Source organism: Neodiprion fabricii, chromosome 1 (genome assembly GCF_021155785.1).
Source record: "Neodiprion fabricii isolate iyNeoFabr1 chromosome 1, iyNeoFabr1.1, whole genome shotgun sequence".
Taxonomy (NCBI): Eukaryota; Metazoa; Arthropoda; class Insecta; order Hymenoptera; family Diprionidae; genus Neodiprion; species Neodiprion fabricii.
The window spans coordinates 1,467,114-1,491,783 of record NC_060239.1 but is presented as its reverse complement, the minus strand read 5'-3'; the positions used below and the strand labels follow the sequence as shown (position 1 = coordinate 1,491,783).

The following is a 24,670-nucleotide window of genomic DNA, read 5'->3' as shown; positions in this document are numbered from 1 at the left end:
TTTGAAAAATTTCCGACAACTCTAACGCGCCATTATTTTCTATACAACATGATTACTCTTTCGCGGGACAAGAGCGAAGAAATTTCGACATGATCGAAATAATAACCACCCTTCATTCGCATACATAAATACACACGTACGTACAAGCTTCCCGTGCATACACTGTACATGTATAATAAGGACGTGTGTTATCGCTTCGGAAGCTGAGAGAGCGATAACACTGCGCAAGATCAAACCTGATAACCCATTTCGCCCGATTACACTGCACTACGCGTACAGTGTTTCGCTTGCATAGATGCACGTAGATGGAATATGGTCAAGTGGCGATCCGCTGCCCGCATGAATGAAGAGAACCACGCGATGAAGCGAGAAGAAATCTTGTTTGCGCGTGTGCGTGTGTGTAACACGTCGCAGTTACGTTGTACATATACCCAGCAGTACCCAAGTGTAATCGACTTGTTGTGTTGCGTGTAGAATGGATGTGCACTCGAATGCACGTCAGTTCCTCTTTGACAAATGACAAACGTGGGTTGGTTCACGCGGCACTGATAACATCTTGACCATTGGGAATATTAATTGTTGTTCCAGCTTGTCCGTTCTACGGAGGTACCTGATTACGTACATCGTGTACAGGCGTGATTTAATAACAGCCCTGCACGCAACCGGGAAACTGATTCCAAGCTTTATTACACGCTCCAAGTCGGACTATCGTCGCACCGTCATCGCAAGTTCCGCTTGTTCACGGTCATCGGAAATCGAACGACAATCGCCGCGAGTTGATATCGTTCGGCTGTAAACGGCGATTGATGAATGAGCGTGTAAAGGAGTCAGGAAAAAAGCCGGTTGTGATAGGTCGAATTCAAAGTATTCAGAGTATGGCTGCATTTTTGTGTACAGGAGTTATCGACCCTCGGGAATTCAAATCGGAAGCCATTTTTGAGCTGTATTAAGCCGACGTTTAGAGGAAACCGCAAAGCTCCAATTTTTTTGCGTTTATTTCAAAAACCGCTGACGGTTTTAACATACCAGTTTTTCAGGTAAACGCAAACAACGTAAAATTTTCCTGTTTTCTCGAAACGCCGGCTAAGCAGCTCAAAAATACAAACATCCTGAGGTACAGTGATTCGGAAAGTTGTAGGTGTACCCTGGGATTAATTGAAGGTGGAAATTAATTCGATCAAGACATTGAGATGCGTCGTCGCTGATAAACAGATTCGTAAACGAGCGATCGCTTTTTTCCCTGTCTTTACTCGATTCATCCTTTTCATCCTCTTCGTTTTCCTCGTATCGATTCTTGCAACGGGCGACGATTAATAAAAGCTTCGTTAATCTTGCAGCTCTCGAGGCTGGTGAATCGATCGCCAGAATGGGCGTAAATCGTGATTCATTGAGAATCGGGTGTCCGTATAAATGTTTCAATGTCGACGGTCAGAGATGACGAAGGAAATAAGAATATTGATATCGACGAAGAAAAGGACGAACGAGGTTGAGAAATGACTCTGTAATTAATAAATAATATACCCGAGGATTTCTTTATCATCGCACCGCACGGTGGCTTTATTAAGGATAATTGAATTCCAACAATCGCTACGCAGAAAAATATATACGCGAATTAATACGACCCAATCGGGCACTTGAAATACTGTAAAGAGTTCCCGCAGTGGCAAAAGACTGAAAAAACACCGCGCCGCTTGCAGAGTTCATTGAAATTAATTCCCAGTATCGTTTACGAGTGATAAATAAAAAAAATTATCATTCCTGGTATTTTGTAACGACCGTTTGTTGCTCAGGTGGAAGTAGTCGTACATTATCCATATAATTTTTTGACCGCGAGCGTAATAATTCAACGCCAAGAGTGCGTTGAATATTTGAAAATGGTCGATGATCGATAGGGGTTCGTTTGAAAATGATGTCGCAAAGAATAATCCAGAAGACTGGAACCTCGAAGAGGCCGCGGATCGATGTGAGACGTGCCTGACGGTACGAGGGTTAAATTATATTGTCCGATGTCCCACATGTTCGATACGAATGTCTACGAACGTCTTCGGAGCTTATAACCCACCTAGCACCTCGTTTTCCGCCAAGCTGAACACTTGGATGAAAGTACCGAGGTTGAACTTTCCATGAATGATGCATGCGGCCAATGTTGCACATACACACCCACACTAAAAAGGGTTAAAAGTTATTATTCATCGCTCGGGCAGGATCGCACAAACCCCGCATACAAACCTAGAAAAGCCTCGCAGGTATGGTCGACGAATAATGAATGCATGGGAAGAATTAAATTGGATCTATACGTCTGTATCGAGTGGTGCAACAGCGGAAGATGTACAACATGTGAGCAGCCGCGATAGAACCTGGACTCGTTCTCACGAACGTTGGATTTCTTATTAATATATAGACGTATATATTGTAATATGCACATCGCAGGGTTATAAATTATGTATACCGAAAGTGTTGTCTTTCACCAAGCATCTGAGAAGACAAAGTCCGCTTGGGAACGACCGAATTTAAGGGGAGGTGTACAGATTGGACGGTTTGAAGTCGTACCTATTTTCGGGAGGTTTTTTTTTTTTTAAAGAAAATGAAAGCACTTGGAGCAATTTCAGCTTGAGGGATTTATTATTTATAGGCTCATGAATACTTTAGAATTTATTCATTGAAATTAACAACAAAATGGCGACATGGCGCGTATGAGTAGCGAACGACTCCGAACTCGAGGACTTTTGCGGTGGCGCGTCTACTGATGTCACTGTCCAATTTGTAAAATATAAAAAAAAAAACATTTTTGTTCAAATATATACAATAATGAACAAGAAATTTAATTTTTCAAACCAAAAATTGTTGAAAAAATTTTCATAAAAAAATATTGGGATTGAAATTCAAAAATCTAGCCGCAAGCTCGAATCTATAAAAAAGTTTCCAAGATTTTCAAGAAAATTGACCAAGGTTCGCTACTTATACGCGCCATGCCGCCATTTTGTTATTAATTTTAATGAAAAAATCTGCAAATGTTCTTGAAACTATAAATAATAAAGACCTTAAACTCAAATTTCTCAAAGAGCTTTCATTTTCTTTGAAGAAACTTCTAAAAATAGGTATGATTTCAGACCGACCAGGCTGTACACCCCCCCCCCCCCCCCCCCCCCCCCCCCCCCCCCCCTTAATTATAGGACACTGTCGACTTTTCTAACAAATCTACCGATATTGTAATGTTCTTATTTCTATTCTCACCAAGGTGAAATTGATCATAGACGCATAACAATAATCTATACTACATACGTATAATAACCGAGATCAGTTTTAACTTCCGGAAACAGTACATCGGCAAAGGGGTCGAAGACCGTCGGTCCATTGTTGTATCCGTTGTTACGCGCCGTTCACATCGATTATTATAATTTTTTTCTCTTATTATTTTTGCAATACACCCATTGTGCGACGTATTACTCTGTAAACTGAAAGAGCCGCGCGTAAAACGAAAGATGTTTTAGAGCATGCGTTGTGGCGTTAGAAGCATCATCATCCCGACTTTCACCGTGCAGCCTGTAAGGGTGTGCGATCGATGATCTCGGCGACGATCTCCTTTCTACACACTGCACGGAGTGATCAATTACTTTTTCAAAAGAATAATACTACATTATTAATCGTTGTACCGGCAGCTAAATTATTGTTACATAATGCGCCGGTATTTTTGTCGCTTCAAATCATTCTCGTTCGGTCGAACGAAGAGAGAGAGAGAGAGAAAAAGAGAGAGAAAGTGGGAAAGCGAATGAAGAAAAAGTAGCAAAAATATCGCGAAAACTTGATTTCATTTGTTTCGCATCCGCGTATTTCGCTCGTTGGTCAAATTGAGAGTAGAGACGAAAGCGACGCGACGCGTCGCGACGCCAGGCGAGCCGGCGACGCGAGGTTTGTTCCATGTTCAGTGAACCCGAGCACCCCCGCTTTCCCTGCCCAGCATCCCCTATCACGTGCACGCGTATAAAACCCGACAGAGACAGACCGCGGAATCGCGGAATTACTTTGAGAAAGTTCGGAGTTGGCAAAAATCCGACCGCCAGCTCTCGAAAAGCGTTTTACATTGCGCTCTAGCGGTGCATTATATGGCTACCGAAGCGGGAATCCGACGCAATAATTAAGATGCGAAATTTCTTGTCGAGCTTAAACGCAAGTTTGCGATATTCCCCCCCGCCAATCGACGACTGACCTAGAAACCCGCAAACCCTTGAATCTTCGAATTGATTTCTTTAGTGACACGTTATAGTAGACTAAAAACTAAGCGACGCGTCTCATTTTTATCCGCCATTAAACACATTAAGAGGGTGAAACTACCCTCCGAAGTAAGATCGCAACCGTTCGCAAACTTTGGAAAATTATGCGGGATTTTGGATTGTGTTTGCTCGGACGATGAGAACAGTTGAGAAAATTTACGGGTGCGCTATAAGTTATAATATACTCGTGCAAGCGATTCTCATTTGCCTTGAGATCGTGGGATGCTGCTCTGTATAATAGAGCTAACCTTGTGCGTATGTTTTTTTCTTATTTTTCTTTTTTTTCCAAGCATCTTATCATAAGTTTTCCAAACTTTTCTGCAAGTTTAACCGGCAGGCGAGCGAGATCATAAACTCCATATAATTTACCAAAGTTTGAAACGATTTCAACCCTCGTGTAGGGGATGAAAAAGTTTAATCTCGGATCACACTCGAACGGAGAAATGGAATGAATTGCTGTTAACCATTCAACGATTCACATGTACATCAAGTAGAATGACAACAAAGCAGAATTTTTTCACCGTTTGAACACCAAGGGAACAAGCCGGTTTTCATTTCTTTCAACCTCGATCGATTCACAGACCAAAACTTGATTTTTAATTTCCGTTAATACCAAAACAAAAATCTACTTCCGTACTAACAAGGAGAGTGATCACAGATTCTTGTCTAGAGGTATTTTTTTGAATGCGTGACATTAGGGTAGTTCATTTTCTATCTTTTTTTCTAAAGGTTGCCACACGAAAAATTCGTGACAAATACTGAAAAAAAAAAATGTCGTAAAGGCCTTACCAAGGAGGTAAAGAATATACTTAGATGTTGCTGCCAATTATTGTAATATATTTCATTTATTCTTACGTGTACACGTTACGACTGTCTTTTTTTCAGTATTTGTCACAAATGTTTCGAGTGGCACCTTGAGACAAAATAAAAAAAAAAGTAAAAAAACAGACCACCCTACCGTAACGCGCGCTCTCTTCCCAAGTCCACGATATCGAGATACATCCCCTTAAGCCGAGGCACACACGACACACGTGTGACAACTTGACCACTCGGAGGTTGTCGACGTCACGCCGTCGTCGAGGGTTCAAAGGCGCGGGGGGTCGAAGGGGTTGCTCGAAACGTCGACGGGGGCCAAGAAGCCGAGCCGACCGGCGTCCCGACGCCGAGCACCGTCTGCAGACGCGGAGCGGAAGATCTGGGTCACCCGGTTGCTTGGCAACCGTTGGTAAACTCCCACGCGCTCGTGTCCTCCTCTACATCATGTATATTATGATCCACGTAGTTGTCGCACTGATTCCACACATTCAGGCATATTCGCACTCCCGGATGTTCTGTGCTATCCCTTTGATTCGTAGCCGTATAAGTATTTTTATCGCATATTTTATATCCGTGTTTTGTATATTCGGAGAACTTTGAAGAGATATTGTTTTGCGGTTTTTTCCTGTTTCTGATACCGTGCTAACAGCTGTTCGATACTCGAGAGTAATTATTGCGATATAACGTAAATTATTATCGTTAGAAACAGATTGGTTTAAAAAAATCGCGAAAATTTAAGGACGTATTTTCAAAATTGATCGAAGCCGGAGATCAAACTCTGGCCAAGAGTTCTTGCGGTCGCTGATTACGAATCTGAAATCAGATTTTGTAAATTCGGTACAACGAATCCAATCAGCGACCCCAACAGGTCCTGCATAGAATTTTTTCACCGCATTCGTTGAAATTCGAAATTTCTGTCCGCCATATCGGATACGCCATTTTAAATTTTTTAAATCTGTTATTAATATTACATAAATTTGATTTTCATCACCTGTTTCGTCTATACGTGTAGAAAACGAACGAAAAGTAATTATACAGCAGCAGGAGAATCGATTAAAGTACGAGAAGACGGAAAAGAAAAAAATTCGAATTACGCTCGTGTAACTTCATTTATTTTATTTATTAATCCACATTTCCTTTATACCTATATTGTTACCCATTGCCCGAGCAGTGACCGCAGAGTCTAATTGTGAAATTCGAGCCATTTCACGAACCGACCTCTGACTTTTGAACGGACATTATATGTACGGAAATCAAAGAATCCGTTAACGCCAGAGGTCTACGTTACATGTAATTATTTATATACAATTTAACATGTGTAAGGTTCAATGTAACACCACGGTTAAAAATCTCTTTTCCCGCATATTGTGGGAGCAATTAAATTTCATAACTGTTATAAATTTTCGGAATGCAAAAATCTGTATACGCAGCTCGGTTCATTTTACATACGTTTCTTTGATTCTTTCCCGTATCCAGACGTCATTAATCCCATAAGGAAACGTATGGGACAAGAGTCGCTTACTGGTCAATAAAGTTAAACGAGTTTAACACGTCGACGCGCCGTTTCTACTATTCTACAGCACACACGTGACGTGCACACCGATCAGTGCGACACGCACTCCTAGCCTCCATCATCCATCTCTGATTCATCCGGCTCTCCCTCTCTCTCTCTCTCTCTCTCTCTATCATCCGTCTATCTATTCATCCATCCATCCATCCATCTCACGCGTTTCGCTTTAGAGACAGCCGAGCAAGGGGCTCGCGATCACCGCGGAATCCAAGGCACGCGGTAAAGTCGCGGTGTCTATTTTTAGCCTCATCTCTTCTCAGATGTTTAAAGAGGCTGTGTTGCGTGCAGAGGAATCCGCGCGTGCATCTGATCCTCGTTTTGTTCTTTCACACATGCGCACATATATTTACACTGCAGATATCTGAACCGCGTATATACAACTTTTATTCGGTGTACAATAGCAGTAGAGTAGACACAGGCGGCGGAAAACCGTCGTTCGCTAAAATATCCACTTCCGTATGTGTCGTATTATATTTCGGTAACGTGTTAATCCCGCGATTACATAAACTACGTCAGATCCAGCCGCCTTTTTGTCTGTCACGGTGAAAAGCAAAGAAGAAGAACAAAAAAATAAAATAGAGAGAGGTAACAATCGGACACTGCAAAAACCGAACAAATTTGAAAGACACACGCGCACACATATACTCGTGCATATATATATATATATATCTTACACATGTCGTATAGTTCTTTTATACATAGCCGCAGGGCAGGGATTTCGGCGAGTTTGAGAGTTTGGCGGGAAGGAAGCGAGAGGCGGTTTCTTCTCGAGGAGCCATCACCGTCAGACGCAGTATTCGCGACGGCTGATTTATTAAATCGAATTGTCCGTTGCGACGACTTTGCGGCAAAAGTGAGTCACAGCTGCCGAGAGGCTATTACGTATACCGCTTGCGTTATACGTAAGTACGTCATAGTTGAGGAATTCGCGGTTCTCACTTTTTCCTTCAGCCACTCTCCCTCCTCCGTTCGAACAACCTGCTGCAGGGATTTTAAAGTTCAAGCCACCCGGGTGCGATGCCTTCTCGATTGTTTGCCACGCGTCGCGATGCAGGCGTAATGAACGCGGTTGAGAAGATGAATGCATAAAAATGGCACCGAACAACCGGCCGTTGCACCTGATATTGACTCTCAACCTTCCCTTGGCGCATTTAAGGTATTATTCGACGGATATTCCCAACCAAAAGTGAGTCTCGGTGAGAATATTGAACGCTTCGCGATGAGACGAAAGTCTGAAAAACATCAACCGTCACCAAGTTTATAAGATAATTCGTTTTTAGTAATAATAATAGTGCCAATAAGTTGTTGTGAATTGTTTGTTCGAATTTTCGAAGATTTTGAAAAACCCGTTTCAGAGAACGTTTTTCAAATTGTCGAAAAATGGATCAACGAGTCCTGAATTTTTGGACAAGTTTTCGCAAGTTCTTATACGATACGCTCGAGAAGTTTCAGAGGCATGGAACGAATAGTTTCATAAATAGAGCGTTGGAAAACTTTGGAAAGCGGAATTGTTCAAAATCGTCGAAAATTCCAGAAAAAATTCATAGATATTCAGAAAAATCAATGAATTCATTTTATATGAGGTAAAAAAAATTTCACTAGAGATTTGTTACACAAATTTTTGTTCAAACAATTTCTCCGCAACTTCTTGACACTTTTACTGTTGTTATTATTATTATTATTATTATTATTATTAAAAACTAATTATCTCATCATCGCGAAGCGTTCAATATCCTCACCGAGACTAACTTTCGACTGGGAATATCCGTGAAACAATAATACCTTAAAACTGCAATATCCGTGGTCGAAAATGGGATATTTCCCGAACAAGTTAAATTCACGCGACTCCGAAGAACACTCGAAACGAAGAAACTTGACAAGTTAATGGATTTATGGATAACCGTGGAGTATAAGGTCTGCCACACGCATTGGATTGAGCGCGGCGGTGATAAAAAAAGCTGGATCGTAAAAAGAAACCAGAGGCGAGTGGATGAGGAGGAAGAAGAAAAAGGAAAAAGAACGAACCACGCATAGCGCAAATGTGCCAAATATATACCCGGCCGACTCTGCGGTCGTTGGCTAAACAGCGACGATTAGAGCGAACCATTTAGAGATTAGTTGGATGTAATCCGGGACGTAAAAAATCTGACAATCCCGTGTATTATCGGATTATACGGTGATTACTCGCGGTCGCTACCGCGGAGCTCAACTATCGCCTAAAGGTCGTCGCCGAGTGCCGATATTTTTAAGATCTAGATCTCCGCCGCGTTGCATTATGGGCGTGTATAAGGCATTTAACAGCAATAACGCCTCGCGCACGCACGAATTACGCGAACAAATCTCCCCGTTACAATTACGGTGTAACCTTGCAACACCTTGCCTGGATCGCATTCCTTCAATTTCCACTGAAGTTGGTACGTGTGACGAAACGTCGAGAAAGAAAATAAAATAAATATAATAATAATTATCGCACAATTTTAAAATGACTTTTGAGCCGTCAGCTTTTCGAAATAAGACTATATTTTCTTTATCATGGTTCGCTGAAACTTCAGACATCCGGAATGATTGAAAGTGAGGATTTTTCCTTAAACATGCAACGTTTACTGTAAACGTTGTTAGTTTTATCCTCGTGCGGTTTTGACGGTTTTCTCCACGGCACATTTTTACTCTTGTATATACATGTATACCTACTCAAAGATTTAGAAAAAAAGATGCATTGGCTTCTCAAGCGAAAAGGTCTCGCATCGATAAATTAGACAGATAAGATGTAGTATGTATAATATATATAGAGATTCGGATTTCGGGCACGAGTCGAGAATCTGGTTCGCAGGGGGCGTTTCGGGTTTTTGGCCAAGCGCCGCGACGGCCAATTTTGGAGCGTTACGAATCGCGAAACGCAACGGGGCGCGATATAATTCTGCATCGTGACGAAGGGAGGAGAATAATAAACTCGAGAGTGTATAAACCGGCGGAAATCACGCGTCAAGTCCCTGTGCATCTGCATAATAATTAGAAACACATGCCTGGTACTATTGATTATTATTAGAATTAAAACACTTACGTACCTACGTCTGTCGTCTCACACAATTATACGTATATACGTATGAATGTATAACCTGTAACGCGGTTTGGACTTTCGACTTGTAGTCTCTGATCGCAAGTTTATCATCGACTGTTTTAGCCGACGTTAGTTTTTTCTCATAATCTTTTCATCCGCGTTATACTTGATCATCGTACCGGATGTCCGAGCGTGGAAAAAACATGGAAAGAATATCGATAATTATATATATATATATATACACACACACACACACACGCACACAAAATACGCGTACATATTTGTCAGTTTTCAACTTGGCTGGATTAAAACAATTACAAAAAATATCTGAGAACACGGTTATATGTATAATGAATGACAGATGAATATAGTTGCGATAAGAAAAACGTTAGCGGGAGATTCAAACGCGTCCAATCCGTGTTGTTTATTAATTGTTATATACCGACATATAGATCCTAAAAATGATCTGACGGTAAGCAATGAAGAATATAGTCGGTTATTGCATATGAAAAGTCGAGATAAGTAGTCGATTATTTTTCAATTTCTCGATGAAACAAAGCGTTCAATTTTATCTTCCGCTGATGAAGTCGTGCAATATAGCGGAGTATCAGTATATCATATATTTATAGATCATGTGTAGCTCGCATCGCTTAACATGTGCTTCGGCCTTTGCTGGATAAAAAATAAAACGAACAAAAATTCTATAGAAAAAACCATAAAAACGGGAAACAAGAGGGTCCAAGTTATTTGCCACGCTCGCGTTTATCTAGTCCATGGCTCAGTGCAATCGGCAGTGCGGCGATAAGATACATAGAGTGTGTTATAATAAGGTATCGAGCCTCGGTAAAGCTTCAGCCGTGAATACATTAGTATGTGTAAAATGTACGAAAAAGAATCTGGCATTAATATAGTCCAGCCGAATAGACGACGAAGTGGTGGAAATTATTTCGTTGTTCAATTACGTTTCGCAAAATTGAGGAAAAATAGAATTCACCTATGGAATCTCGATTCAATTGATGACCAATTGCAGAAATTTTTAGAGTGAACTGTAGGTACTCCTTAAACGTCTTTAAGTATCTGCAGACATGCGATTCAGCCGCTGCACATTTGTATTTGGAATATAGGAGTGAAAAAGAGAAAGAAGAAAACGAAGTCGAAGGAAAAGAAGAAGGAAAAAGTAAAGCATAGTTGGACCGCTCTGTTATAGATCATGCAAGGGAACTCAACGAGTTTATTTCACGTGTATGCACGAGTATTAATTATGTCTGGTATAACACAGACGTTGTCAGACTTGATTCAGAATCGATGCTTGCATGATCGGTATTAAAGGAGATTCTTAATCGTGGCCGTGAAAAGTTCGCTCTTTAGTCTCGAAACCGTGCGAAGAGTTTGTAACGTTTTGACATCAACCCTCGCAATTTAAAGGGCCCGAACAAGAAATTAAAAAAGAAATTTATTACAGCAGCTTTTCCGATTTCTCCTGAAAAAACACATCCTTGCGACAGATATCACGTAATGTGATAGAAAACAAAGTAAAGAAAATAAAAGATACCTCGAACACGTATAAGGCATACATGTTTATAATTTTATGGATACGCACACACAGACACACTAGCGTATTTCACGCATATGTTGCATAAATAATAATTGTTAAGCGTACGTGTACATACATTACATTGTATCTTTATGTACAAGAAACGTACAAGTTGAGTCGTTTATTTGAGCAATTTGCAATTCAGAGAAAATAGACGTACGGAAAATGCGTATGCGAGTACATTATATAATGAGGCGACGATGCGGGGCGATGGTAAAAAGAATAATAAACAAAAAAGAAAAAAACATTTACAACGTTACAACGTTTCCGCAAAGATTAGCGGACGGTAGCATGGTGGTCTATATCTATACGGTACCGTGATAAATACGCAGAAGTGCGGATATGCGTGTGTGTGTGTGTGTGTGGTTGCCTGTATGATATACGGGAGGTGCGTGTGTATCTATATATATATATATATATTTATATAATAAATAAATCGGTGATCGCCGTAACGCGCGAATTGTAATAAAGAAAGAAAGATGAGAAATAAACGACGAATAAATAAGAGTAAATAAAAGATATACGTGACTGTTTGGGTAAATGATTGAATTACGCGCGTAACCTGCGCGACACGTATAAATGTTCAAACATGATAATAAACCTGTTATTATCGAGATCTTACATTACATGTTTAATTTCGAATATACGATTATTTTATTTTTCTTCGATTAACGGTAAACGGTGATGATAATCGAATTAATAATAATGGCTCGATTCGATTGCACTGGTAAAAACAAACTGCGGTTTAACATTGTTATAACTATACATATATGTGTATTATACCTGTTGAACTCGATGTGTTTATCACGATTTTACTTACGTATAAATATACAATTTACGCGTATTATAGATCGCGTGTATGTCGGTTTTATTATATTGCGTTGACGCGCAAAACGAGCTGCGGGGAGTTTAAAAAATATTGTTTTCTCATCCGGGACATCTAGTTGCGGCGTTGGAATTGAATTTAAAAAAAAATGGATCATGTTTGTTATTTTCATTCAATTTGAAACACTTTCTTCCGCACGCGTGCATGCCGCGTTATTGATGAAGAATTCGTAAAAATATATATAATATATTATATAAACAGCATTAGTTTTAAGTAACACTTAAGAGACTAGATAAATGAAAAAGGCTTATTTATGACATGTGTTTCTACTTTCTTCTAAATGTACTAAAAAAAAAAAAAAATCATCTTAAACAACAACTAGTGACGGTAGATGAATATTTAAATATCAACACTACCGTTAACACATCGCATATTTGACAGAGAGATTAGAAGTTAACTTTGGCAGTACTAAGAAACCAGAAGAAACAATTTCTCAGAAAATTTAAGTGTTGGAATTTTTTTTCACACTTTCGTACCTAACGGCTAACGAATTTTCGTAATTGTTTACCGGCCTTTGTAATTTTACTCTCGCGGTTAAAATTATTAATAACAGTAATACGTAGAACGTAGGCGTAATATGAAACATGATCGAACACCTCCGGTAGGTTTGCTTTGCGTTATCTCCTCCGATCGTTGTTATTCCGTGCTATAATTACATGCGTCTGATAAGGACGTGTGTATTACAACAATAGCAATCGCATTGATGAAATCACCCGGTGGTCGGTTAGCTGTAATATTGTAAAATCGTTGCTACTTAAGGTGCGTGGAGATAGATATGAACACCTAATAACCGAGGGATAATGCCGTGTATCGAAACAGAACCACGAGCAGCTGCCGAGATGTGTGTAACGTTGATAAATTGTTATCTGCTCCGCAGCGAGGCTTCGTGCATGCGGGATATTTAATTTATAACAATTATTATTGCAGACGGCTAATCGGTCGCGATTAAATTCGCGGATATAACGTATACATTCGATGAAAGCGTGAAATCGCGCGAACGATGATTACATTTCGTAAACGCAACGAGCAACGGTCATTCCATCTTTTTAAAATCAAATGACGATTGTTTGTAAAGAAAAAGAAAAAACAAAAAACATCAGCCATATTCGTATCGGTAAACAAATCCATCTACATGAGAAGGCTTATTCGATCAAAATACTAAACATAGTACGCGTACGTGTGCATATTATAACAGGTATTTTCAACCAATCGTTCGAATTGATTATTTATTACATTTTTTACTCACCCGAGTAACGGCCGCATTAATTGCATCGAATTTTTTTTCCTCTTTCATCTCTTAGCGGTGAATAAAAAAAGAGGGGCAAATTTTTCATCGCGAGACGTTATTTCAGTTGTTCACATTTATTTTTCTCCTTCTTCTTATCATTATTACACTTTTCGATGCACGCACGTTACGTACACAGCGTTATAACTTTGTAATTCGTTATACATTTATTTTCATCCAAGGCAAGATAAGATAAGAAAATTTCGTAACTGTATAATTTATGTACACAACCACATGTGAAAATATGTGTGAAAGCAAAAGGTTGTTTCACGTTGCGAAAGAATAGCGCAAGTCAGTCTCCGCAGGCTAACTTGATCGACGATCGGATCAATATCGATCTCGTATGATATTATTAAATCATACTATATGCAACAATAACACACCGTCGTACGTTTAATGTCTTAAACCGAAGATTGAAGAAGAAATGTCGCGATTCCCAAGGAGAATGAAAAAAAAGTTCAATCGAGGCGGATCGAATTTTCTTCTCCGTTGGGTCGGCACGGATCCTACCGTCGAACATATTTATCATTGATCGGCTAAACGTAGATCGTGGGTGAAAATGAAAATTGTGTATCGAATCTTTCAGCCGCGACAAAGAAAAAGGGAAAAAAAAACATCCTTTCGCATGTTTGTTCCGTGGTTGGAAAAGTGGGGTGAAAAATAAATTTTGCAAAATTTTCGACAGGTTTTTTCCCCGCCTTTCTCTTGTTTATCAAAGTCCAAGCGTTTCTATTCCGATCCGAACACTCCGAAACGGCAATTCCCCCGTGATCGGTTCGGTTTGGGTTTGGTTGCAGGCTAGTTGGGCGAGTGTTGGCCTTGCCGGTTTAACGATCATTGGCCATTGGTTTTCCCCCGTGTGCGCAGCAGGACAGACTGCATATCCTACACGGTATACCGATACAGAGAGGACCCATACACGTTTAAAAGTGTCAGCAGAGGTGTTCTTGTTACACGCACGAAATATCAAGGCCTTTCCTTTCTACGGCTCTCTTGTAAACCTGCGCTGACAATGAGTAAATATACGAGTTACACGAGAGGCGGGAGTCGCTACGTTAGCCGAGAAATGGAGATGATCGGAAGGAAGATTGAAAAAATAAGAAGAAACAAGAGAGAAAGATGTCGATGATCTACGATTGCTAACAAAGCAGAAAAGAAGATGAATAGAGTAGCTATCTTGGAGAATACTTCGAATCGGCACAAGTGTACGAATATCGCAATAAAAAGGTACAAAATAAAGATTTACAGTAAAGTGAAGGCAATAAATAAAGAGAGAGAGAGAGAGTTAAAAAAAGCAAAAATGAGAATCGAGACGGATTTGGATTGGAAATAATGATAAACTTTGTAGAGATGACCGCTGCGGCAAAGATCGATGCATCGGGCACGTGACATGTTTATATACATATATGTATATACATATAATCATTGCGTGAGTAATTAACGCAAAAAAGAGGTTATCTTCGAATTGAGCCGCAAGCGCAAGATGCAGATAGGATGGTATCCGAGAACTGACCGCACCGTGCACAAATTTTTTCGATTATTTTTACATGTTTATTGGTACGACGATTGTTCGGATAAATAATGAACGAAGCAAAAAATTAAAAAAAAAAAAAATAAAAATAAAAATATCAAACTGACCCGCGGATTCCAATTCTCCCTGCAACGTTGAAAACGAAAAAGAATACAGCAAATCTGCGATACTATGTATAAACGGTATAAATTAACCGTTCCTTATTCGGTTTCTCGTAATAAAGCGGGTTCAATCGTGCGTATAATATTGTAATACTTGCGCAATCGATAAAGATATCTGTATATCTTAGAATGCGAACGATCTATTGATCGTACAATACGTGTGTGCAGGGTAATTTTCGTACATTTTTTCCACACTTTCACGTGTAAGAATTAAGGAAGAAGAACAAAAAAAAAAACAAAGACAAAAACGATAAAGAAAAAAGATACTCGCAGAAAGCAAAAGTCGCGGATTGATTTACCGTTGGTTTTATTCACAATCAGCTGTAACCACACGTAAGCAGTTTGTCTATAATGCAACTTTGCAAAGTCACGAAGGTTGTCAAGTCACGTAGCTTCGCACGTTGTACAGGTGGTTCAATTTTAATTTACTATCTGCCACGTCTAATTAGAAGATCGAGCGATCGATTGTCCAAGCGTGTAAAACGATGAAAATTGTATATTAGAATATTGTACACTTCATAATATACGCGTATTTTTTTTTTTTTTTTGTCGAAACTCTTATTCAACGTCTGAATTTTTGTCTCACACTTCTCTGCTGTATAATTATTCGGTGCGGCGCAGCGTTAAAATGACAATTATTGTCATTATAAAGTCTCATTCGCAATCCGTATCAACACTGCGGGCACGCTCCGATGATATTCACGATCCGGTTTTTTCTCACATCGTTTAACCGAATAAGAAAAAAGAATGGCCGAGGAATTGTTGTTCTTTTACATTTACTTTTTCTTTTATTCCATTTTTCAGGAGTTGCTCAAACTCCGTGACGTTCTATCGTTTGTAAATTATTTTCCTCCCAGGCACAGCTTCTCGACCTTGTCGACAAAAAATTCGTTCGTTATTTATACGTAATATAGTATATAATATAATAGCTGAAGAATAAAAATTTCAACGCACTCTTGCCTCTCTCTCTCTCTCTCTTTCTCACAGCTTTCAACGTTACACATAAATTTATCTATAAGCATAACGCAATCAAGTATATTATTATACATGTAGACCTCGCGCATATCAAACACGTACCGAAGGCTTGATCAAGTAGGTATATAATCACAAATCGTGAAAATCGTAAAGAACTTACGTAACGTTTGGCCGTTCCAACATATCAGAGTTTAAGAAAAAGAAAAAAAATCATCTTATCGCATTTACAATCAGCGTGCTGGATTATAGATATTTATTGATCAAATAATTACTTGTCATTTAATGCGTTGAATATCCCAAAGTATTATGTCAGCGATCAAGGAAGGAGAAAAAAAGAAAAAGGAATGAACGAATGAATGAAAAAAACGGCAGTGCCGATAATTTGTTGAAAAACGATTAAAAACCGGTGACAAAGAGGATAAAAAAAAAAAAAAAAAAAAAAAAAACAAGAACAGCGCACAGGCGAACAGTTTAAACAAGGAATGCGTCGTCGATTTTAATCCAGTCGCGTCCCTGACCAATCTAGTGCCCCACGCCTCGGGGGCCCAAAAATTTCACCGACCCATTAATCCGCAGATTATCTTGGTACAAGTTGTTGCGGAATTTATCTATTAAGTACAGGCGCATGGAAATGACAAAGCGCAATATGCGTGGGTAGCTAACTATTTTATCTGACTAAGAAATTTCCAAGAATGAAATATTAGACCCGTAATTATCTAATGTAAAATATGAGCACAAGTCGACGTTATTATTTTATTTTTCATTACGTTCGGCGAATTATTAGATCGTTAACCGAACCTCGTGGAATGTGTGATATAATATAATAAAAAGTATATTATGTGGGTGTGTGTATGAAGTAGCGTCGGCTATAATTAACCGAGTTAAAATTCATTTAATCAACTTATCTCCAGCTTGACCCATCGACAAACTCCGAGCAAATAAATACTTCAAATACGATATGTTTCGCTTTACATCATAAACTCCACGTCGCGGTTTGACGATATTGTCTTAGGTAGAGGCATATTTAACGTTTTTTTTTACTCTTTATAATATATTAAGAGGCATAAAAAAAATATACGAAAAGAATAATTATTCGTGTAAAAATAAATCGAAATTCACTGCAAAGGAATTTGAAGTTTTAATGATTTAGATTTTAAACGTCGTGCGGTAATAATCGATCCACGCTCACGAAAAGTTATGCAACTGTATTGAGGAAATAGACAAGAAAATTCTTGTAAAAAATACTAAATATCGTTATCATTCTTCTATAAATTCTCGCGATGTATAAAATCGTTGAATAAATTATGTCTAGTGTTGAAAGCCAACGTTCTCTGGTTATTTATTAGTTTGTTTTTCTATCATTCATTCATTTAACGTTACACAAATAATTGCAGGCAGATATACTTGTTCAAAGGCTATTAGCACCCACGATATTGTATCTCTGGTCTCTGTCTTACAATTTTTTCTTCGCGTTACCTTTTTTCTTTTTCTTTTTCAATTTGCTTAGGTATAACGGACGTATGCAATCTATACAGCGAATTCTTGCACGCAGCATTGGGAAGACATGACCGCGGATGATGAAAATCGCGCGCTTCCGCGTGACCTTTTCCTCGATTAATATTAGATTAGCATCGGCTTGACGGTGTAATGCGTCACTGTCGCACAAATTCCTGCATACCTACACACGACTACATACGTGATACGTAACGTCGCTGATATATATATATATATATATATGTATACATGTGCCCACCATACGCAGTAATAATTTCGGCTAGTTTCATTGCGTCATCGCGCTGCGCGCGGAAAGATGTGTGAACAGATAACTCGCAAGGTTTGTGCAAAAACGAAAGGAAAGGCGGAGGAGAGAATAAAAAAAAAATTTCGCACGCAAGGTAGAGAGAAAGGGAAAGAAGCAAAAAATTGGTGTGGATTGAAACGAGCAAAATAAAAAAAAAAAAAAAGGTAAAAACTACGCTACACCCTTTTCAATGGTTTTTTTTTTTTTGTTTTTTGTTTTTGCAACACAAAGAACAGGAAGAATCAAATTGTGTTCCGCTTGTTACAACGATGATAAAATTAAACGAGTACGGAAACTGTTTCCTCTTCCTGAAACGTAAACAAGTGCGAATAATTTTAATACACTTTATTGCACGGCGTGCATTAATATCGTCGAAAAAATATTATAGCCATGTAATTGAGTATGTACTGTACGTTTATTTTCATATCTCACAATTACGTATATACGGAAAAAATTGTTGTCCATTTGTTCGCAGCCTTTCAGCGTCTAATAAAGACGTTTTCCACGGCAGCTGCCTGCGGAGATAGGACGGAGGGATTGAAGGGGAAAAACGTTTCGCGACACCATATCGAGGGTAATTAGTTCAAACCCGCGTGGAATGTGGAGGATTCTTTTTTTTTTCTCCACCTCTTTTCTCTTTTCTCGTGGATTTTCTTCTCGTCGTATCAAAGAGGACAGACGCAAGCACGCGAGCGCACATATGGGGCATTCCGCGTCAAATCAGCGGATCGTTAGGCCTGACCCCCTTGAGATTCTGATTTCCAGTGGATTTTTTCGATCGTTTCGGACAAAAACGATACCTCCGAGTTTTCGAATTTTTTACACCATTTTTTAGAAGTGTGGCTACCTCGCGAAGATGAACATTTTTTTTAAATCGACGAAACGTTTTTTTATTAAATCATAGACCAGAAAATACATTTTTTTGTCACGATTCAAAATCGGGATGAGAATGATGCATTTTTTTTTTCTTTTTTTTTACTCAAATTCATGTTAAACGGTGATTTCTTGTAGCAAACAATTAAGCGAAAAGAAACTTCGTCTTGATGAAAATCGATTTTCCTTTTCGTTCAAGAGTAAAACGAAGAAAACGACGCTCAATTCGAAGAAATCTGTTATTTAGTTTCTATTATTTTGTTTCGAACCAAGTATCGTGACCTTCGTTCTACTCGTGAAACAAAAAGAAAGTCGAATTTTATTCTATTTTTCACTCCGAGGAATCATCATTAAAAACGAATTCTAAGAAACAATGTGGGATGCGTGTGGAAGTAAAGTTTTTCAAATTGAAAAATACCGCAGCCATGTAATACAGTTGGCGAATCCAGAAGCGATGATCAGAGTAGAGAGAAGAGAAAGTGCGATTTGGTGAAAATTAGAGAGAAACGAATGAAAGACGTATTTCGATCTGACGATGCATCGCAAACGATCCGTTGCCAGAAAATCAAAATCCAACTACGAACAAAGAAAGCGGAAAAGTAATACCGAAAGTGGGTCAAAAAATGTCGGTACAATAAAGTCTGGAATGCGTTTTGTCGATGATTTTGACAGCTTTCCAGGATTTTTCAAAGGTCTGCTTTAGGCGCACTCGATTCGTATCCCGGATTTCAGGTGGATTGGTGTAAAATATAATATCATACGAGACTCGAGTGATTACAGAAGCCTGCGGCTGATAATTATCCTACGATAACGAAGCGTGATGTACGTCAGATGAAATTCTTTTAATTTACAGATTCTATTCATCGTCTGTGGTATAAACTTGTTTCAAGGAATTCCATGCGCAAGTGACGCCGTTTTTGCAATAATTGCGATCGGGTTTTCGTCCTCTGTTATTGAACTGGGTTTTATAATTAGCTTCTTAAATTTGTTCATGATTTTTCGCCTTGAGAAGTGCGGCAGGGATAAAACGGTGAAACAAAGTATATTTAAGTATTCAGGTGAAAATAATTTATCCGTGAAACTTGGAACACGTTGGGTTGTTCAAATATTTGACAAAATCTTCAACACGTATGACGAAGCTGCTGCCGGTGCTGATGGCCTTGAAAGGAAAGAAGTGAGAGGGAAAGAGAGAGAGAGAGAGAGAGAGAGAGAGAGAGAGAAAAGAACGAGGTGCGGAGACGATGTCGTTCGGATTCCAAATTTAACCGACGCGACGTTCACCACGAAGAATTGAGACCAAAAATAAATGCGAGTTAACAAATGATATATGACAAAGATAGCGGTTTGGTAACAGCTGCTGTACTGGAATTATTTGATTATTGAAATTTTAATCCCTTACGTATAATTATCGGATTATTTTTATTTTTTTTTTTTTGTCATTTATTTATTTATCCTTATTTCCGCAGCTGCGTTTCTCGCACCGATTCAAAAGAAAGCAGCTGTACGTAATCTGCCTTGAACTTTGCACAGGATAATTCGGTAACGCGTACGTGTGTAACAATGATAGCGCAACAGGTGGCTAGTGACAAAATGATAGAATAGAAAAGGCGTTCGAAGAGCGACTCAATTATTTTGAGAATCTATACTTAGGCTGCTCGGCTGCATTCCGTCGCCATTGTCAAAGCGCGGAGCTAAAAACGAGGAGGAGGTTTAGCGCGATTCATTCTACGAGTGCCGAGTAAACGGTCCAAATTTAAATACCGAATCAAGGCAGAGTGCAGACAGAGAGAGAGAGCCGTGACCTAGAGTCCAAAACTATCCGACACCGTGCGTATATCATAGAAATAAATCGTCGCATATCTGCGTCGATCAAGCGAAACGCGTGTAACCCGACACCTGTTAAAAATTGTAATTTTTTTTTTTTTTTTTTTTTTTTCTTTTAAACATTCGGCCCGCCAAATTAGCGACAGCTGCTGTTAATAATGCACGTACGGTACGCGAAGTGTAAATTATATTACAGGTACATACGTACTGTTGCGAGATACGTCGACGTTTAAAGATGGCTAATATTTACCGAGAACAATAATTATCGCATGTATTTATCTCACGTCCAAGTACATCCGAAACTCCACGTGCCGTATATTATCGTTCCTGCAGCATGACGGGAATTCTAGAAGAGTGGGCGAGGGAAATAATGGGGAGAATTTTTAATTGTAGCGAGCTTTTGTTGCTCTAGATCAATTTTTTTTTTCATTTCTTTTTACCTTTCTTTTTTTCTTTCTTTTTTTTATTTTGTAGGGTACGCAACATTTTATACTCCTTGGCAACGCGGCTCGCTGGAGGACGCTAAAAGGTTCGGACACCCTCGCTATCACCGGGTACCGGTAGGTACGTTAATGATTCGCGTCGCTGCAGAACCAACTGGAGTGGATGTAATCGGGAGTAGTCGGTGTCCGATGGGCTGACCTGACGAAAAGAGACGGGGGCAACCTTCGGGATCAAGGTAACAACGCGAAACCGGATAATTCGGAGGTTCATTTTTGCTCCTTTCTCCTATTCTCTTTCCTTTTGAACGATCGCGAGTGTTGAAGTGACTTTGAGGAATAGGCAAGACAGAATCGCCCGCTAAATCTCCATCGCGAAATTCCCCGACTTTTCCAGGTTTCCCAGAGAAAAATCTTACAATTTTCACCGACCAAGTCGAATAGATTGTTTACAGCAAAGTGAAAAAAATATTCACATTTTCCATATCATTTTTTTTTTTTTTTTTGCTGTGAAAATACGAACCGTCAACTGGGTCAGAGACCGTCCCATCTAGCCGATGAGCAACGATCGTTTGTGAGGTGATATTCAGGAATATTCAATGTTTGAGAAATAAAAAATATGGTAAACGATTCCCTGACTATTCAAAAATTTCAGAATTCTGTGAAATTTTCTGGATTTCCAGAATTCCCTGCCCAGTCGAATCGAGGCTGCAAGGCGTGACGTATTTCCTACATCTTAAATCCGACACACCCCGAGAGACACGCGTGACGAGGAGAGGCTATCTATTTGTGCGTGTCGAAGAGGCTAATTTTAGTAGGTATGAGAAGCTAGTTATGTACGGACTGTTGACCACCGATGCGAGAGGAAGCAAGAAGTCATCGCGGCCTGACCTCGTACGGATATCAACTTTCGGCTTGCTTGGATACAACGACGAAAACAAACCGAGTGCGAAGGTTGGACTCTGCAGGGAAGAAAGGTGAAAAAGCACCGAAAGGAGAATTTGAAAAAAATTGTATCTTCGTCCTTACAGGCACGCTTGTAGCTGAAAACACCGGTACCGTACAACACAATATACCCGAGTAAAAACAAACAAATCGTCGTTATATGTATACCGCTGACAGTGATATTTTCAAGTGTCGAGAAAAGATGGTGTAAGTACGAGGTCTCGATTGCCAGACTTGAACCGCAAAACGCAAACGTCCATCACTTTTCAGTACCGGAAATAATGACGATATAAATACAAACTCAACCGAAACGAAGTCGCAAGCATGGCAACGGTGGCCGTGTCGTTTCCTCGGTCGAAATCGCCAAACAATGATTCATTCCGAAAGCTCTCGCGCCAAGCGTCAGAAGTCCGCAGGAACCGCTTTGGCAACATCTCGAGCGAACTTCGAGGGGTTAATCACTCCCAAAATCCGGTGTACACCTTTTCGCGAGCCTTGCGAAGTCTCTTGAAATCTTCGGAACCTATGAGATCTCTCGAAATTTGCTGAAATTTACCGAATCATTGAGATCCTTTGAAATCCTCGAAACCCTTGCGATCTTGAAATCGCGTGTACGTTAAATCCGCGAGTGCAATTTCGTCAAGCCATCAGTTTGAAACGTCGTACAACCGGGGGCAAGTGAATCGCTCGCGGTTGATAAGGGCGTGGGTGTGCACCACTTCCATATTGCGTCGATACAGCTCGTGGCGAACCTCCTTTCCATCTAGCTCGGAGAAGGATCGAAGCGCATGTGCACGTGTTACGTGCGAAGTTGGTTCGGCGAGAACCACGCGGCGGAAAGCCGGGTTACATAACCTTACCTGCATCAGCGGCAGGGTCTCGGAGATGAAGAGGTCGGTCTTCCCGGACGACGTTCTCGGTTCCTCTTCGACAAGGTCCTCCTCCACCTTGGCGTGCTGCTCCCGCAGCTTCTCCTTGGAGTTTTTCTGACCGTTCCTCACCCTTCCCCGCCCTGTTCCAGCGGCACCATCTCGATCGTCGTCACGAAGCGTCGCCTTCTCACTTATCGCGCTTATCGTACCTGTCATTATCGTACTGCCGCCGGTCGCAACTGACGAGTACGACTCTGCCATTATGTCAAAATTTTCCCAAACCCCCTTTTTCGCAACGCTCCGGTTACTTCCGACGTCTCGACTTTACCCAAACTCCGTATATTTCCCCTCTCTCTCTCTCTCTTTGTCTGTCTCTCCCTATTTTACAAAGCCTCGATTTTTGATATTCAACACTTTCCGCACGTACCGAAACGACGTTTGAAAACGATATTATAAATAAAAGTTTTAAAAATAATAAATGAAAATAAGAAGGACTGTTTTTAAAACGACACGATTGTATAATATAAAATTACGAATTGAATCCGCGACTGCGGTCGGATGTAACGTACAACGCGGCTGCGGGGCTTTTAAAATGATGCGTCACGGCACTCTCGAGTTCTGCGACTAAGGGTGGCGGCGGGTGGATAACCGGGCAATGGAAATACAGGTGATTCGGTTTGTTCGTCAGCACCGGCACACGCCACACGCACAAGACAGAAGTGGAGCCGCACTGGGACGAGATCAGCACGGAGAGCAGAACCGAAGCCGGGCTAGAAACTCGCGACGTCGCCGATTCGACCGCCAGGCGGCCAGCGTCGCGTCGTCGCTGGGATATTCCCTCCCCCTCGCCCCCGGCGACGTCGACTTAACGCCCGACGCTACGGAGGCGTCGCGACGCCTTCTTCTTCTTCGGACTTCCGAATGCTGAGGACCCGCGTTTAATCTCGGCGGAAATCGACCCCCTTTCGCGCGGAGTCGTCTTATGTGTCGTTATTAGGGTGTTCGAGGGGAGATAATTGACGATTTTTTACCGTTGCACCGACGATATAAGGGAGTTCGTTTAGGTCAAAGGAAAGGCTCCGTCGATAGACGAGCGTGCTACGTTGTGCCGATGATCGCGGTTGGTTGAGTTTTTACTTTTATACAGTTTTTTTTTATACTGAGACAAATTTCATTTGATACGGTAGCTGGAAAAATTCAGTATAACCGGTATCGTTGAAAAAATTGTTTGAATATTGTTGGAATTACGAAAAACGTGGTACGCCTAACCATTTTGCGCTATTTTCGATCCGTTTTTGGTAATTGCAACGAAAAATCAGTTTCTGAGGTTTACTCTACTTTTTTGGTTAAACAAGGCTTTGACGTCGATTTATCGCTGCACAAGCGTTAAATTTTCGCAACGGTTGCAATAAAATGTAGTAAGAGTGATCGTAATGAGAAAGAATAGTAACGGATACCAGACTTTCCGGCAATATTGTGATAAAAACCGAAAATAGTTAATGACTGAGCGGTAACCGGAACTAAAAATTTCTCTCGGTGTAGGCTTATGAAGAATCGTGAGTAGAGTTATTTTTCGTTGCTTACATCAATCGGAATATCACTTTACGTCACGAAGAAGACACACGGTTGTAATATTCTGTCTCAAGTTGATGTTTGAGACGCGGATCTGACGGTCTTTTTCATCGTTGATTCAATATAACAGTATATTTATAATTTAATATGAGCTTTTAATTTAGTAGATTAAGATTCCTGGTTGATGCATCGTTGC

General features: G+C 40.1%; 1 protein-coding gene and 1 long non-coding RNA gene across 2 annotated transcripts in view; one reads left to right on the top strand and one right to left on the bottom strand.

Moving 5' to 3' along the window:
- The window catches only part of LOC124187005, a 28,812-nt gene extending 6,765 nt beyond the window's left edge, over nucleotides 1–22,047 (top strand). Inside the window, exons 2-3 of the long non-coding RNA XR_006871764.1 lie at nucleotides 21,120–21,324; nucleotides 21,769–22,047. This is a non-coding gene — a long non-coding RNA (uncharacterized LOC124187005). The remainder of the gene's footprint in view (nucleotides 1–21,119; nucleotides 21,325–21,768) is intronic.
- Nucleotides 1–23,646, bottom strand: part of LOC124186971 (terminal nucleotidyltransferase 5C) — a 72,827-nt gene extending 49,181 nt beyond the window's left edge. Inside the window, exon 1 of the mRNA XM_046579164.1 lies at nucleotides 22,891–23,646. Within this exon, the coding sequence (XP_046435120.1) occupies nucleotides 22,891–23,163 (273 nt within the window). The 5' untranslated portion in view covers nucleotides 23,164–23,646. The remainder of the gene's footprint in view (nucleotides 1–22,890) is intronic.
- Nucleotides 23,647–24,670: the final 1,024 nt, after the last annotated feature.